The 16,044-nt window shown below is 45.7% G+C and overlaps 1 protein-coding gene across 5 annotated transcripts in view; it reads right to left on the bottom strand.

Annotated features, from left to right (window-relative positions):
- The window catches only part of NGEF (neuronal guanine nucleotide exchange factor), a 245,957-nt gene that overhangs the window by 17,031 nt on the left and 212,882 nt on the right, over window positions 1–16,044 (bottom strand). For all 5 annotated transcript variants that reach the window (XM_029616712.1, XM_029616714.1, XM_029616713.1 and 2 more), the window contains one exon: window positions 11,670–11,749. In XM_029616712.1, coding sequence (XP_029472572.1) covers window positions 11,670–11,749 — 80 coding nt within the window. The remainder of the gene's footprint in view (window positions 1–11,669; window positions 11,750–16,044) is intronic.

Genomic DNA, 16,044 nt, shown 5'->3' with positions numbered 1-16,044 from the left:
CTATGGGGAGGAACCGAGAAGGACCTGGCATCAATGGAAATGAGAAAAAAATGAAAATAACAGGTGACAGTTTTCCAAAGGCAATTTTCCAAGGGAAAAGCCAAGAGCTCACTTAATCGCGAGGCGAAAGCCCCATGGAAAAAAAGAGACTGAAGAGGGACCCCGCATGGATGCATGGTATAGGGCATACTCAGTGTGCCTAGTCAAAGTTCCAGAAACTTTGACATAAGTTTTCTGTGCCAGGCTCCATCCAATGATGTCACCCATGTGTAAGGACTACCATTCTGCTTGTCCTAGGAGAAAGAGACTGTTCTTAAGCATCTTGGGTAGAAGGAAGCTTTTCTGTGTACAGAATAATCTGGCAAAAAATGCCTAACAGCAAGGAGAGGATTGGGTGTGGCGTGCTGATAATACTGCATGTGCGATAATGACAATACTTGGCATGTCTTCCTGCCTTCATTCTCGTTATGCCCCATTTAAACCTGACCCTTCTGGTGCTTCACTGCTTAACTCTGAGGATGCATGGTGCAATGTTTATAGCACTAGGCTGTGCCTCAGTTGGTATCTCCAGAAACAGTCTCTTCTCTAATACTGATCTTACATATATCACTATTTCCCAGGTTTATCCAATTGTAATTGGGTACAGTAATAATAATAGTTTTTAACCTTCTCTCAGGTCCTTCCTATGCTAAGGGTGTTCACTATAGAGGATGCCTGAGATCTCACGTCCTTGCTGCACCCCAGGGTTCTTTCAACAGGCGGAGGTCTTCTTCAGGACCCTTGGGCATCTTGATCAATACTGTCTTTCCAATAAAGAGTTCTCACACAGTTGTGGTGTTCCAACATAACATACATTTTAGTAAGAAACTTCTTAAATTAATGTAACTTCACATCTGGTATTTTTTGGGGGTAGCATCCATATTGAACATTAAAACATACAATGTCTGTTCTTCCTTAGAATTCTCCTTGGGATCCCCTGTGTTGTGTCCTGGATTTTAGGGCTCTTCTTGGGGTAGATGGAAAAGTTGCTGCTTTCTATATCTTTTCTATACGTGATTATTCTTTGTAATGAGATCCACTGCTTGTTCTTGGGTGCTAGCTCTACTGTTCTCTTCCTCAATGTACCATGCTGGCACCAGATCTGATTGATGCCTAGAGGCAAGCACTTCTCCCAAGGGGCATCAACTGGGCACCCATTTCTCCAACAAGGTTCTGGGGATATCCTTAAAGCCTGCTAGTTCTTCCAGTCCAGCAAGGTCTTTCTTTTAACATGGATAAAGAAGGACCAAAGGATTGCTTCCAGGTGCTAAGACCCAGTGGCTTATTCTAGAGGATGAGGAGGAAAAATAGACTCTCCTGATTACCAGAACAATTCTCCCCCCAGAAGATGGTTTGAACTGATTAATTCAGGGTTACGAATGAGTAATGCCTGGTTTTATCATGGGGTCAGATTAGAGGTATTGTGTTTTTCTTTTTCTTTTGTGTTATCTTGGAAGGCCTAACGGCTATGCTGAAATAAGAAATTGGGCCTGTTTTTACCCAAGGCTGTCTGATTGTTCTGTAGAAGGATCCTATGGCTCATTCAATGGTTTGTGATTGCTGATGATTTTTACTGCTGGAACCCCCAGAAAATTAAATAAAATTACAAGATGGAACTACTGTACATCGTACTCTGTGAGGCAACCTTTGTGAATCCCTGGTTGTGGGTTTGACAGAGAAGAGGCAATCTGAAGAAGGTTCAAGGAGGAGTGTTTGAGGTTCCATGGTTGGGGAAGAAATGTAGATGGCCACAGAAAGGAAAAGCGTTCTGTTTTCCTTTTCTCTGTCTTGCAGAATAATTCAACCCATTGCCTTCTGAACCAGGCTGAATTCAGTATCTTGCCCGACCACTGATTTTAGTGAACCCACAAAGCCACTACCAGCACTCTTTATTTTATATGCCCCTAGCAGGGGTTACATGTCCTTTTTACAGGGGCACACTTCTTAGTAAGGGTCTATTGGGATCCTTACATATTTTTTTCTCCTTTCGCTCCTTTGGAAGTGTTCATGTCATCCAGCATCTCCAGAGGTGACTATCTGTAGGTTTCTTACGTATCCAAATTCAAAAAAATTAAGTGGCGAAATAAATCCCCAAAATTATAAAATAAATCCTAAAAATTATACAAGAATGAAAGGAAGATAGGATGGTTAGACACTCATATGACACACTGCTTGATGTGGAAAGGAATCACTTGATTTATTAGTGTCCTTTAGCCAATCACTGTATTTCCATCATCTTTATCTTTAAACCATTAATTTTATTTTTATTTGTAATGTATAATATTAAAAATTTAAAATAGTCTATGGAATAATCTTATGATATCCCCACTAGTATTCATAACCTGTTCTATCCCATATTCCTGTATGCAGTCCTATTGTGTAATCCCATTTTATATGATCCCAACAAGGGCCCTTTGTTTCTCCTATAAGGCTTCTTCAGGGGCTTTTAACATTTTGACAATTCAAAGCAATACATTACTCACGTATATCCACAAGGGACAGTTTAATCAGTAAAGGATAAATTACCAATACCTCTAGGAACGAATTAGGCACATGGAAGATATATCTTGAAAACTTATCTGAGTTGCATATTTATTTATTTATTTATTTATTGTTTTTGTTATACCGAGTTTCATGACAGGCATCACATCAACCCGGTTTACAATTAACAAAGTGTGTAAAACATAACATAACGTAAAACAATGTTCTCAAAAAGAACCTTGAACTTTAAATATCGTGAATCAGATAAAGGAATTGAGAAAGTTACAATAAATCAGGGAAATCAACTTGGAACTGGAAAAAGGGGAGAGATTGCACAGAGCAATATTTACATTTCAGTCTATTAATGTAATAGATTAGCATAGTGAGTAAATAAGAATATGTGAGAAACTGTGGCAATACCTCACTATGGAACGGAACATAAATAACCAAATGCATAAATACGACAGTGGTATGATAAAAGTTCAGCAGGTATTGAAGATTGTCAGTTTAAGGTTGGTTGAATTGTATTTGGTCCAGTTATTGGATAAGAGTTTGTGCTATTTAATGGAGGTATATATATTTAATGGAGGCATATTCTCCTTTCTAGTCAAATTCCATTGTCCATGGCTAATTCTTATGTATATTATGGACTGGTAACATCAAGCTAGGTTGACAGAACATTGTACAAATCCCATCGTTGTGAGAGTTTCCTCACTAAGAAGGACACCAAATCTTCACAAGAGTGCACTGTTCTGTTTATACGTCTCACTCTGCATGTAAAAGTGGCCCCTAACCCCTACACTACTACCTAAACCTCACCTCAAGTTACTAGGTGGGCCTCCTATAAGTAGCACAAATAGCTGCTTACTATAGTGCCACCCCCAGAGGCTCTCTCTCCCCCCCCACCCCGGCTCTTCCCCAGCTCAAAAATACCCAAAACAGAATTTGCACAAAAAATTGTAAATCACGTTATGGGCATATCACACAGCTTAACACTATTGAAAAAGGTGTAGTTATTTTCGGCGTTAAAACTGTGTGTTATGGCTTTGCACTTTGTGAAGCCAGCCCATTTTTTCAGAAATCCTGCCCCCAACTCCTCCCCAATCCCTCCCCTTTTAATAATTTGCATTGCGCCATGCGTTATGGGGCTTATCGCATGCGTTAATGCCATAATGCATTTTGAAGAATGATGCGGCATATTTGCTATCATTCCATGGCGAAGCCTCCCATATTCACTCATACTCAATGTTGTACTCATACCAGATGGTAAAGTGCTTAACATTTTCTTACTTGTATGTATATCAATGTGTACCGTTTCTTCAAACAACTCAATCTTACAGCCACACAGTGTTTCTAAAAGAACGCCAGCTCCAAACACTTGTATCTGCTGTTCTTTCACGTAGTATAAGGACTGGAGAGATATTTCCTCCCCTTGCAAACTGGAGCTGACAGCATACAAAGAACCTTAACTGTTCCACTGCATGCTGTGCTGTAATCTAGAGCAGTTCCAGTGGGGCTTCTTGTTTCTGCATCCTGATACAACTTTTATGTTCAATAATTCTTACTTTCACAGTTCTCTTAGTCTGTCCTATAACTATTAGACCACACGGGCAGAAGAGCCTTATATGTGAAACAAAGGGCCCTTGTTGGGATCCTGGATACAGGATTACACAATAGGACTGCATACAGGAATATGGGATAGAACAGGTTATAAGTACTAGTGGGGATATCATACGGTTATTCCATAGGCTTGATATTTTAAATTTTTAATATTATACATTTTATATAAAAATAAAATGAATGGTTTAAAGGTAAAGAGAATGGAGATACAGTGATTGACTAAAGGACACTAATAAATCATCAAGCCCTTTCTGCATCAAGCAGCGTGTCATGAGTGTCTAACCATCCTGTCTTCCTTTCTTTCTTCTATAAGTTTTGGGATTTATTTCCCCACTTATTGTTTTGTATTTGGATAATTAGTAGGGGTGTTGAGAATACCCTCTATTACTTACCGTGTGCTTTCTTAAGTATTACATTGTAAAGCAGGCTGTGATCTTGTTTGGATGAAAAGCACTAGAAGGGCCCAAATCAGTTGAGAAGTGAGGTTTATTTTTATACTAGTTTTACCAGACAACCTATTTTTTTATTCTGATTAGTACTTAGCATTTTTTTTTAGCTGGCTCGATATTAGGGCTACCTGTTCAAAGGATATAATAGATAGCCTTTCATAACAATGACAGTAAGATGGCATTATGGTCATCTATAGACAATGCTACCAGCACTGAATATTTACAAAAAGACAGGCTTTTTCTAAAAGTTCAACACAGTAATACTTTACGGCCTCCTTACCTCACTATAATTCTTATTTATTTATTTCATATTCCTTTCAGGTGCTTCAAAGCAGATTGCATTCAGGCACCTTTCTGCCTGCATGTCAATGCATATTTTCTGTGCACAAGACTTACTGCCGAGACAGCAAGGAGTTTTGCCCGCAGAAATATGCGTCCCTAAATGGGAGTACTGCTTGGCGTCCTCGCATGGAAATCCCATGCAAATGAGGGTATAGCAAATGTTGCTTACCTGATGTAACAGGTGTTCTCACAGGACAGCAGGATGTTAGTCCTCACAAATGGGTGATATCGAGGGTGGAGCCCAACCACGGAAAACTTCTGTCAAAGTTTCAGGAACTTTGACTGGCCCCTACTGGGCATGCCCAGCACGGCACTAACCCTGCAGCCAGCAGGGGTCTCCCTTCAGTCTTGTTTTTATAGCTACAGGCAGTGCCGAAAAATAAAAGAAACAAACCCAACACCGCGGGGTGGCGGGCGGGTTTCGTGAGGACTAACATCCTGCTGTCCTGTGAGAACACCTGTTACATCAGGTAAGCAACATTTGCTTTCTCACAGGACAAGCAGGATGGTTGTCCTCACAAATGGGTGAGTACCGAGCTGAGGATGTCCTGACTTGCACCAAATGCACCCAACGGTATGCAACATGCACAACAACTGGGGTGGAATTTGGTACAGGGCATCCGCACCCTACCGGGAAGGTGGAAGGGTGTTGGTACATCAGGTTGGAAAAAGGTTATGCAAGACAGATTGGCCGAAGATGGAATCCTGTCTTCCAGCTTTATCCAAACAATAGTGGGCTGCAAAGGTATGGAGGGAACTCCATGTTGCAGCTCTGCAGATGTCAGGAAGCGGCACCAATCCAAGGTGTGCTACTGAAGTCGCCATGGCCCTCACAGAGTGTGCCTTGACACGGTCTTGAAAAGGAATGCCAGCTTGCTGATAGCAAAAAGAAATGTAGTCCGCCAACCAAGAGGAGAGAGCCTGCTTACCCACAGGTTGTCCTAACTTGTTGGGATGGAAAGAGACAAATAATTGAGTGCTCTTCCTGTGAGCAACTGTACGGTCTAGATAAAAAGCTAGAGCTCATTTACAGTCTAGGGTATGCAGAGTCTGTTCCCCGGAGTTGGAGTGGGGCCTGGGAAAAAAGAAAGGTAGTATGATGGATTGATTAATATGAAACTCCGAAACTACCTTAGGTAAGAATTTAGGGTGAGTGCGGAGTACCGCCCGGTCCTGCAGGAGTTTTGTGTAAGGCGGATAGGTAACTAGGGCCTGTAATTCACTAATCCTGCGAGCTGAAGTGATAGCCAAAAGGAATAACACTTTCCATGTGAGATATTTTAATTCACAGGAATGCAGAGGTTCGAAAGGTGGTTTCATAAGACGACCAAGAACCAAATTAAGGTCCCAAGATGGGGCCGGCGGACGTAAAGGTGGCTTTAAATGGAGCAAGCCTTTAAGAAAGCATGTTACAAGGGGTTGTACTGAAATAGGGACCCCCCCGATACCTTTATGGAAGGCGGCTACCGCACTGACATGCATTCTAATGGAAGAGGTCTTGAGACCGGATTCTGATAGATGCCACAAATAGTCCAAGAACTTAGAGATTGGACAGGAAAGGGGATCAAGGGACTGAGAAGTGCACCATGATGTGTACCTTTTCCATTTGTATGAGTAAGATTTTCTTGTAGAGGGCTTTCGTGAAGCTATCAGGACACGAGAAACTGAGTCTGAAAGGTTAAAAGGCTGAAGGACTAACCTTTCAACATCCATGCCGTCAGGGACAAGGCTTGGAGGTTGGGATTAAGGAGGCATCCGTCGTTTTGAGTGAGCAGATGCGAGTCCTGTCCCAGAGGAATGTGCCTGCGGATGGAGAGATCCTGGAGTATGGGAAACCACACTTGGCGTGGCCGGTGCGGTGCTATCAGGATCATGGTTCCCCTGTCCTGGCGGAGCTTCACGAGGGTCCTCGACAGCAGAGGAAGAGGAGGGAATGCATAGAGCAGACCGGTCGTCCACTTGAGGGAGAATGCATCCCTCGGCCGAGAGTGCTGGCTCCGAATGAGAGAGCAATAATTGTCCACTTTGTGGTTCTGAGGGGACGCAAAGAGGTCTATGTGGGGGTAACCCCACTTGTGGAATAGAGAGGTCGCTACTACAGGATTGAGTGACCACTCGTGTGGTTGGAAGACACGGCTCAGCTGGTCTGCCAATACATTGTCTACTCCCGGCAGGTAGGTGGCCCTGAGGTACATGGAGTGGGAGAGGGCTTCTGCCCAAATTTGCACAGCTTCCTGACACAGAAGAAAGGAGCCTGTGCCTCCCTGCTTGTTTATGTACCACATGGCCACCTGGTTGTCTGTCTGGATTAAGATTGAATGGTGTGATAGGCAAGCTTGAAAGGTCCTGAGAGCATAGCGGATTGCTCGGAGCTCCAGGAAATTTATTTGGTGTTTGGCTTCCTCTAGTGACCAGAACCCTTGAGTTTGTAAATCGTTGACATGGGCTCCCCAACCGATGTTGGAAGCATCGGTAGTGAGGATGACCTGAGGATCTGGTGGGAGAAAAGGCAAACCCTGTAGGAGGTTGAATGGATTCGTCCACCAGGCAAGAGACAGACGAAGTGCATTGGAGTTGCGTATTATAGAGGACAGAGGCTGAAGAGCTTGAGTCCACTGAAGTCTCAGAGTCCACTGTGTGACTCTCATGGCTAAGCGGGCCGTGGGAGTCACATAAACTGAGGAGGCCATGTGTCCCAGAAGAACGAGGAAGTGGCGAGCTGTAGCTGTGTGTTGGGACTGCAGCTGGCGAGCTAGGGACACTAGGGCTTGGACTCGTTGATGAGGAAGGAAGGCTTTTGCCTGTAAGATGTCCAAGTCTGCCCCAATGAAGGATAAGGTTTGAGATGGGACTAAGTAGGATTTCTCGTAATTTACCAGAAATCCTAGAGAAAGCAAAGTTCGAATTGTTAGGGTCAGGGAGGACCGAGCCAGTTGCTGGGTTGGGGCCCTGATCAACCAATCGTCTAAGTAGGGGTAGACGTGGACTCCTTCTTTCCTTAGAAACGCTGCAACCACTACGAGGCACTTGGTGAACACTCGTGGTGCGGATGCTAGGCCGAAAGGTAACACACGATATTGGTAGTGATTTCGGCCTACTAGAAAACGCAGGTATTTGCGATGAGATTGTGTTATCGCAATGTGGGTATATGACCCCCTGACTTTTTTGGGATCAGGAAGTACCTGGAATAGAACCCTAGGCCTCGTTGCAAGGGAGGAACGGGTTTCTATAGCGTTTGACTGTAGGAGAAGAAAAGCTTCCTGTTCTAAAAGAAGAGAATGATCGGTAAGACTCCACACCTGCAAGGGTGGGGAGTCTGGAGGGAGAGACAGGAAGTTGAGATGGTAACCCTGTGCGATGATCGCTGTCACCCACTGATCTGTGGTGATCTGATGCCACTGTTCTAGAAAGTGGCATAGCCGACCTCCTACTGGTAAGGCTGGAAGAGGGGTCTGGCATGTGCTCTCTAAGTGGAAGTCAAAAACCCGCCGCAGGGCCAGGAGGTGGAGCTGCTGCAGGCTTTTGTTTACGAGCCTGGCGAGGCTGAGTCTTATGGTAGGACCGCGCAGGCCGAGGCTTGGTAGATGGGGGAAAATACTTTCGTGGCCTAAAGAAAGACTTTTTGGAGTCCTTCCTAGACGGTTGTTTGGAAGGCAAGTCAGGAGGAATAGATGAGAGCTGTTTTAATGTCTCATGATGATCCTTCAATTCAGCAACAAGTTGCTGAATTTGCTCACCAAACAGATTATCCCCTAAGCAGGGCAAATCCGAAAGCCTGTCCTGAACTTCTGGGCGAAGGTCAGATGATTTGAGCCAAGCCCAACGTCTAGCAGAAATGGCTGTAGCAAAAATTCTAGTAGAAGCATCGAAGATGTCATAGGCGGTTCGGATTTCATGCTTTCCAGCTTCAAACCCTTTATTTAAAAGGGACTGAATCTGGGGCTGGAACTGCTCTGGCAAGGCGTCAGCGTATTCTTGCATTTGCTTTAAAATGACTCTGTTATATTGAGTCATATAAAGTTGGTAAGAAGCTATTCTGGAAATCAGCATAGCTCCATGGTAAACCTTCCTACCTATACTATCTAGGAATTTATTGTCCTTAGTAGGAGGTATGGAAGAGTGTGGTTTTAGTCGTTTAGCTTTTTTCTGAGCTGATTCGACGACCACAGAATGATGATCTAACTGAGGTTTTTGAAAACCTGGTGCTGATTGTACAAGATATGTAGAATCAGCTTTTTTATTGACTGGGGACACAGAGCCAGGAGATTCCCAATTCTTTTTAAGAAGGTCTAGAAAAACCTGATGAATGGGAATAGAGGTGATGACTTTCGGGGCATCCAAAAATTGGAGCAATTCCATCATTTGGTGCCTATCATCCTGTTCAGATTGAAGTTGGAAAGGAACCAACTCTGACATTTCCTTCACAAAGTTTATGAAAGAGAGGTCCTCAGGGGGAGAACGCTTTCTGCTCTCCGCAGGAGAGGGTGGTGAAGGCAAATCATCTGTGTCAGTAGATGTATCATCTGCCCAAGTATCATAGGGATCTGGTTGATGACCTGGAGGCCCTCTAGGGGGCTGAACTCCTGAGGGCCCAGGTTGAGGCTCTGAAATATTGGCTGGAGTCACCGGGGGCATCGAGAAAATCCTCGATGGAATCGGTGTCGATATCGGTGCCGGTGTAGGCATCGAGGGAACCGGTGCCGGTCTCAATGGAATCGGTGCCGGCATCGGAAACCTCGGTGGAGCAGAGGTGCGTATTGCCCCCGAAGATAGTATCAGTGGCGAGGGACGACCTGACCTTGGTGGAACAATTCCCGAAGGGGGAATTCGATACGGTGTTTCTCCACCTGATGAAAAACCTGTCGGTGACAGCGGTCTTGCGGGTGTCGGTGACACAGGTATCACCGGTGGAAGGGCTGTGATGAGCGCCTCCATCCGGTGCAACAGCGGTGCCAGTGTCGCTGCAATTGGCTCGGTGGCCGGTTCCGCTCTCGGTGCCGGAGTCGGTGCCGGAGGAGGCTGGAACCGTTGCATAGCCTTATCGATGGCCTCCTGGACCAGCCGGTCCAGTTCTGCCCGGAGACCAGGGGTAACAAGACCCGGCTCGACGGGAGAGGGAGGCTGAGGCTGAGCCGGAGGGACCACCGTCACCGGTGGGATCGCGGCTCCCAAACCCGGAAGGGGTGAGGGTTGCCTCGGTGCCTGCGAAACAGAAATGGACGGTGCCAACTCTGATCGAGGCTTTTTCTGCGGAGGCTCGGTCGGTACAGAGGTCGATGACGTCGATTCCTCGACGGGCCGAGACTTATGACGTCGATGGCGATGTTTCTCCTTCCTATCTCCTCGATGATCAGGGGAAGGGACAGGAGTCGATGGCCGAGAAGTCGTCGATGGCGGACGGTCACCGGAGGGCTGTCGATGGTAGTAAGACTTCGACGGTGCCGGTTCCGATGACGTCGATGCAATCGATGGCGTTGGGGTGCGAACATGGAAGAGGAGCCCCATCTTCTCCATTCTGGCTTTGCGACCTTTAGGTGTCATTAGGGCACATTTGGTGCAAGTCAGAACATCATGCTCACTACCTAGACACAAAACACAGACTCTATGAGGGTCTGTGATTGACATAGTTCGGGTACAGTCCGGACACCGACGGAACCCCGACGCCATGGCGGAAGGCCAAAAATTTAGCCGCGGGACTGTCGACTGCCAGCGGGCCTCAAGGGCCAAAGTCGACGGAAGTCTATGAAACAACGGCAAAAACTTACCGGAGTTCCGCGGACGAAAAAATTTACCGAAGGGAGACCCCTGAGGGGCAAATTTTCTTCAGAATAAAGAATTCTAAATTCCTGTCAGGAACGTGGTTAAGAGCTCTTTCACCACGTGGCTACTGCTGCGCGGAAAAAAGAAGACTGAAGGGAGACCCCTGCTGGCTGCAGGGTTAGTGCCGTGCTGGGCATGCCCAGTAGGGGCCAGTCAAAGTTCCTAAAACTTTGACAGAAGTTTTCCGTGGTTGGGCTCCATCCTCGATGTCACCCATTTGTGAGGACAACCATCCTGCTTGTCCTGTGAGAATAAGTATTACTTCCCGACGCAGAGAGCTGCGCTGGCCCAGCCCGGATGTTTTTAGCGCTGGAAACTCAACTCCAGGGTCAGAGATGCAGTTAAGTTTTCCGAGCTACCGTGCTGGCACTTCAAACCCGTAACAAAAGGCAGAAAAAAAGAGGAACGCTTCAGCTGGATAAGTTTACCGCTGCCACTTAGGCGGATAAGTCAGCACTTAGCTAAGTGGCGGTGGTGAATTGCTATCTGGCCCCAGTTCGCCACTGCCACTTAGCCAGATAAGTACTCTCTTCCATATCAGGCACTTTCCTGAGTTAAGAATATGCATTCAGCCTGTGCCGAATGCACATTTTAAGGTCACAAACTTTAACTCCTGATGCATTAGCATATCATTAGCTTGCTGCATTGCGAATTAATACAAATTTTAATCTGTGCACTGAAACCCAGCACATTGTGTTTTAACACCCACATTGCTGCATCGGCCTGTCACTTTGTACCTGAGGCAATGAAGGGTTAAGTGACTTGCCCAAGTAACAAGGAGCGGCAGTGGGATTTGAATTCTGGCTTCCCTGGTTCCTAGCTCACTGCTCTAACCACTAGGCTACTGTTTCTACAGTATTTATCTAAAAACTCTGCTTCTTCCTTCCCCCTGATTCCTGCCCATAAGTTCCATCTTACCTAGGAGTCTGGAAGTTAGTGAAACAAACTTTGTTCTTCGATTTGGTGCTAATGAGGTCATCCAGCGTTTCATCTCGCTCCTGTCAGAGGAAAACACAAGGGTAGCCTGTCACTTCAGCCTTGCCAAAGCTTCCATATGCCACTGGGAGTTTCGGCTTCTCTCGCGCTCAGACTGCTCGGCCTTTGGTTGCAAGCCTGCGCTTCTTATTCGCTGTCTCCTTCCTGCCTATTGTGCATGGCTTGGTTGAATGTGAGTCAGTACTGGCTTCAATGAAAGCTTTCCTGTTGGCGCCCAGCACCACAGATAGAAAAAAGGTGAGGTGTTTCTGTAAAAGCTGTTTTGGCTAGGATATGTGATTCCTCAAAATATATGCAGACAAACACATATATGTTGTCTAACTTTAATGACATAAGAAACACACAGAATTAGTTGTAATTGGTGACAAGACAGAACCTCGGCATGCCATGCCGTGATCTGCTGTCTGCAGGGCGGGGGAGGGGGGTGTTAGAGCAATTATGGACAGATTAAGGGACACAGCCCTAAAAATTAGGGACATTTCTCCTCTCTTCCCATTAGAACATAAGAAAATGCCATACTGGGTCAGACCAAGGGTCCATCAAGCCCAGCATCCTGTTTCCAACAGTGGCCAATCCAGGCCACAAGAACCTGGCAAGTACCCAAAAACTAAGTCTATTCCATGTAACCATTCTCCTTCCTTCAGAGAAGGGGCCTGCTGAAAGGCTTTCAGCCTTTTCTCCTGGTAGGTAGTAGGCCAGAGACAGACATTTCCAGACAGAGCATGCTTTTATTGCTGACTTCAGATAGGAGAGGTTGGGGGAGACAGCTTTTGGTGCATTGTAGCAGTGCATGGTTTTTTTTTCTCTTTCTTTCTTTGGGGGGAGGGGAGGATTTGCCTATAGTTTCCTCCTGCTTCTTTTTAGGCTTCCAGCTTAATTGAAACTGGCCTGGGTTGGGCTATCAGGCCATGAGTCTTCATTTACCTGGAGTTTTTCCCACTTTTTTATAACCCTTCTTTCCACCTAGTCCAGCTATTACAGGCTGGGGCTCCCCTCAGAACCCTGCGTGCACGCAACTCCTGGACCGGACCAGCAGGTGTCACCGGTAAGCAATGGCTGCAGAGCCCACTCTCACCCCCACCCATCTAGGGCTGTGAGACTCCTTCCCCCAGCCAGTCAGGGAGAAGAGAAGCCAAACGCAGGAATCAAACCCCGGTCTTTCATATGACAGCCGGCAGCACTTGCCATTGAGAGCCACCATCAGTAAATTTTACCACTAAAAATGGGCCAGATGCAATCTCCTTCTTCTTTTCCCACACCCCTTATCTCCCTGAATTTCAAAATACTTAAATACTAAGAACAAAAGATAGAACTACTAAGAATTAAGCAGTTCTATTTCTCAATTATATGCAATCTTAAAAGATTAAAAATACATTGCACAGGGCTAGCCCAGGGGTTCAGTAGAACTACTGTGAGCTGCTGTACAGGTTTAATTCCCAGGGCCAAGACACTGCTCCCTGGGCTGGCCAGGGCTAGGAATGCTGTGGAGGCAGTGGTCACAGCCCCCAAGGGGGTGGTGAGAAGGCCTCATCCATCTCTCAACAGACTCCAGAGACAGCCCTGGTACATGACTCCCGGTCAACCTAAGTAAGAGCAAGAAATATGAAACAGGGATAAAAAAAAAAAAAAAAAGAGACTTAGTTGGTTGCAAATGATGGATTGGATCCTGGTACCAGATCTCAGCTCTGCTCCAGCTGAGCTGAAAGTACAGAGGGATAGGATGAAACTACACATTTTTTTTATGCGTATGTAATTTAATACTTAGGGAGGGTCATTTCCAAAGGCATTTCGCTGGTAAAACAGTGTAAATGGTTTTTTGTTTTTTTTTTATAAAAAATGCCCGATGTGTTATAAAATTTATGAGTAACGTTTACTCCGAGGCCATCCCGGGGACAGGGCTGAGGACTTAGGCGCATATTTTTGGATTTTCAAAAGCATGCATGTTCTGGGGTTTATATTCAAACGCTAATTAGCTGGATAAGTCGGACTTATCCAGCTAAGTGGCTGCTGCTGATAGTCAGTGGGCAGGCAGTGGGCATAACTGGGTGGTGCTACTTATCTGGCTAACTTACCGGATAAATGGCGATATTCAGCCTTAACTGGATAAGTTAGACATGACCCATAACAGGCTACCTTTAATAGTTATCCGGGTACACATTAGCAGGTGTAATCCTGTACCAGGGTAATTTTCAAAGCAAACATAGGTATGTATTTTCTGACTTTCTTATACAGGATACTACAAAGTTACCCCCTAAAGGTATAAAATCTCATACTTTCCAATAACTAAATTCCAGTATTTTTTTCCTGGCCTTGTTTTTTGCTTTTTTCCTTATTGTACTGTTCTTAGTCTCTCTCCTGCTCTCTTCATCTCTCTCTGACATTTCTCTCGGTTCTCTCCATCTTTCTCTTCTACAATTAGTTCTCTCCCATCCATCACCATCTCTTAATTTCTTTCAAACATTTGTCATAAATAACAGTGGAGTAGAAAGAGAAACATGTAGTTACTCCTTTCCAGCTGTCCCAATAGTTAATTTCCATCTCCCAGCCGCAAAAAAATCCACCATCACCTCCTTAGTCTTTTGTACCCTTCCCAGTCACCCACATCCCCCCTCAGTGGTTTTTTTTTCCCCCAGTTGGCATTTTCCTCTTGCTTCTTTGGGCCTCCAGGGTAATCAGGACCAAGGCTGGGATCCTGGCACTAGAAGCTTTCATTTGTAACAACCTGAAGCGGGATAAAACGGATGCTCGTATTGAGCGCCCATTGCAATTGCGGTCGCCTGATGCATTTTAGCGCTAGGGACACACAATTCTTCCCTATCGTGTGCTTTTTAATGCAGCAGTTCATTTAAATATTGCATCGGGCGCCCGGGAGACTTGGCTGTGCGCGCATTAGGGAAACGAGCGCTCAATACAAGCGCCCGCTTTAACCTGCATCTTATTGCATCGGCCTGAACGTGTGGCCATGTTTACGTGTAGGTTCACTAACAATCCGTGTCCAACCTAATGCAGGCATGAAATTTAAGAAAATGTCATATGAGCAGGATCGGGGCAGAGCATCTAAGTGTAAATTAAAATCACCTAGTATTAACGGGTTCTAACAATCAGCTTTAAAAGAAAAGTAATCAGAAAGGGTGCTTGGAAACATATTACGAAACTCGGTGGGGGCGGAGGGGGAAGAACCAAAGACAAGACATGCGCTAAAACCTATATTACGTACATGAGTAAGGCTAGCAGCAGAAAACGTTGCCAGAACTGGAGTAAAAACCAACACCAGGCTCAGCACACCTTATTACAATCGGCCTTGTCTCTCTCTAACTCCCTCCCAGCACAATAGAAACTGCTCAGCTTGCCCTTCCTTGCTGAGAGCTACTCTGATGTGGCAGAGGAAATTGGGCAGAGCACACTCAGAGGACCGGAAAGCTGAAATACTCCAGGAATAAGTTGTTTCTGTGATGTTCCATTGCAATTTAGAACTGGAAATGATCAGATCCACACCTGTGATTCACAGAGTAAATTTTCCACTGATCTGGAATGTAGTATATTATAAAGATACATTTAACAAATCTGTGGGAGCAGGCAGGGTTTCACTGAGAACATAGCAATACAACTTCTTCTATCTAAGCAATGCAAATTGAAATTGAATCTGACCACATTCTAATCTAATCGGCTTCAACTCTCAAGCCTTCTGTAACATTTTAAAAAGACATTAAACTTGGGATGGCCCACGGTGGCCCATCGGCTTGCATATGGCCAACCCAGGAATTCAGTGCAGCCCTCCAAGACCAAGGGCTGTATAGGGTCCAGGGTTGAGTCATACAGACGGCAGAGCACTTCACTTCATGCAACCCAACAAGCAGCAGGGCCGAGTCTTCTAATCTCGGTAAGAGACACGGAAAGGGGAGATTTTGGGAGGGGAGTTGGGTGGAGTGCGGCAGGGAGGTGGTGGTGCTGAGAGACATTAAGAGCCTGAAAGTGGGAAGGCCAGCTCTTTGGCAGTGCTGTGCACTGTTATGCGGAGGGACCCCTAATTCAACCCCCGAGTCAGGTCTTCTGCTCCCTAGGGTGGCCGCGACTGGAGGTACCGCAGATATACCGAGCAGAGCCTCCAAGAGCAAGGGAGTCATGATCAAGTGTGACACCTAGTGGCCAGATTGAGGGACCATGATTGCAGAGTTTCAGATGGAGCCCTGGTGCATGGCCCCCTAGCCCAGGACCTTCACTACAATGACCAGACCAGGTACATTGGTAGGGGAAGGAGGGAAGTGGTTATAAAATAGGGGAAAAATCCCTGGGTTGT

This window comes from Rhinatrema bivittatum, chromosome 9 (assembly GCF_901001135.1).
Source record: "Rhinatrema bivittatum chromosome 9, aRhiBiv1.1, whole genome shotgun sequence".
Taxonomy (NCBI): Eukaryota; Metazoa; Chordata; class Amphibia; order Gymnophiona; family Rhinatrematidae; genus Rhinatrema; species Rhinatrema bivittatum.
Note: the sequence above shows the minus strand (reverse complement) of the source record. Positions and strands in the feature narration are given on the sequence as shown.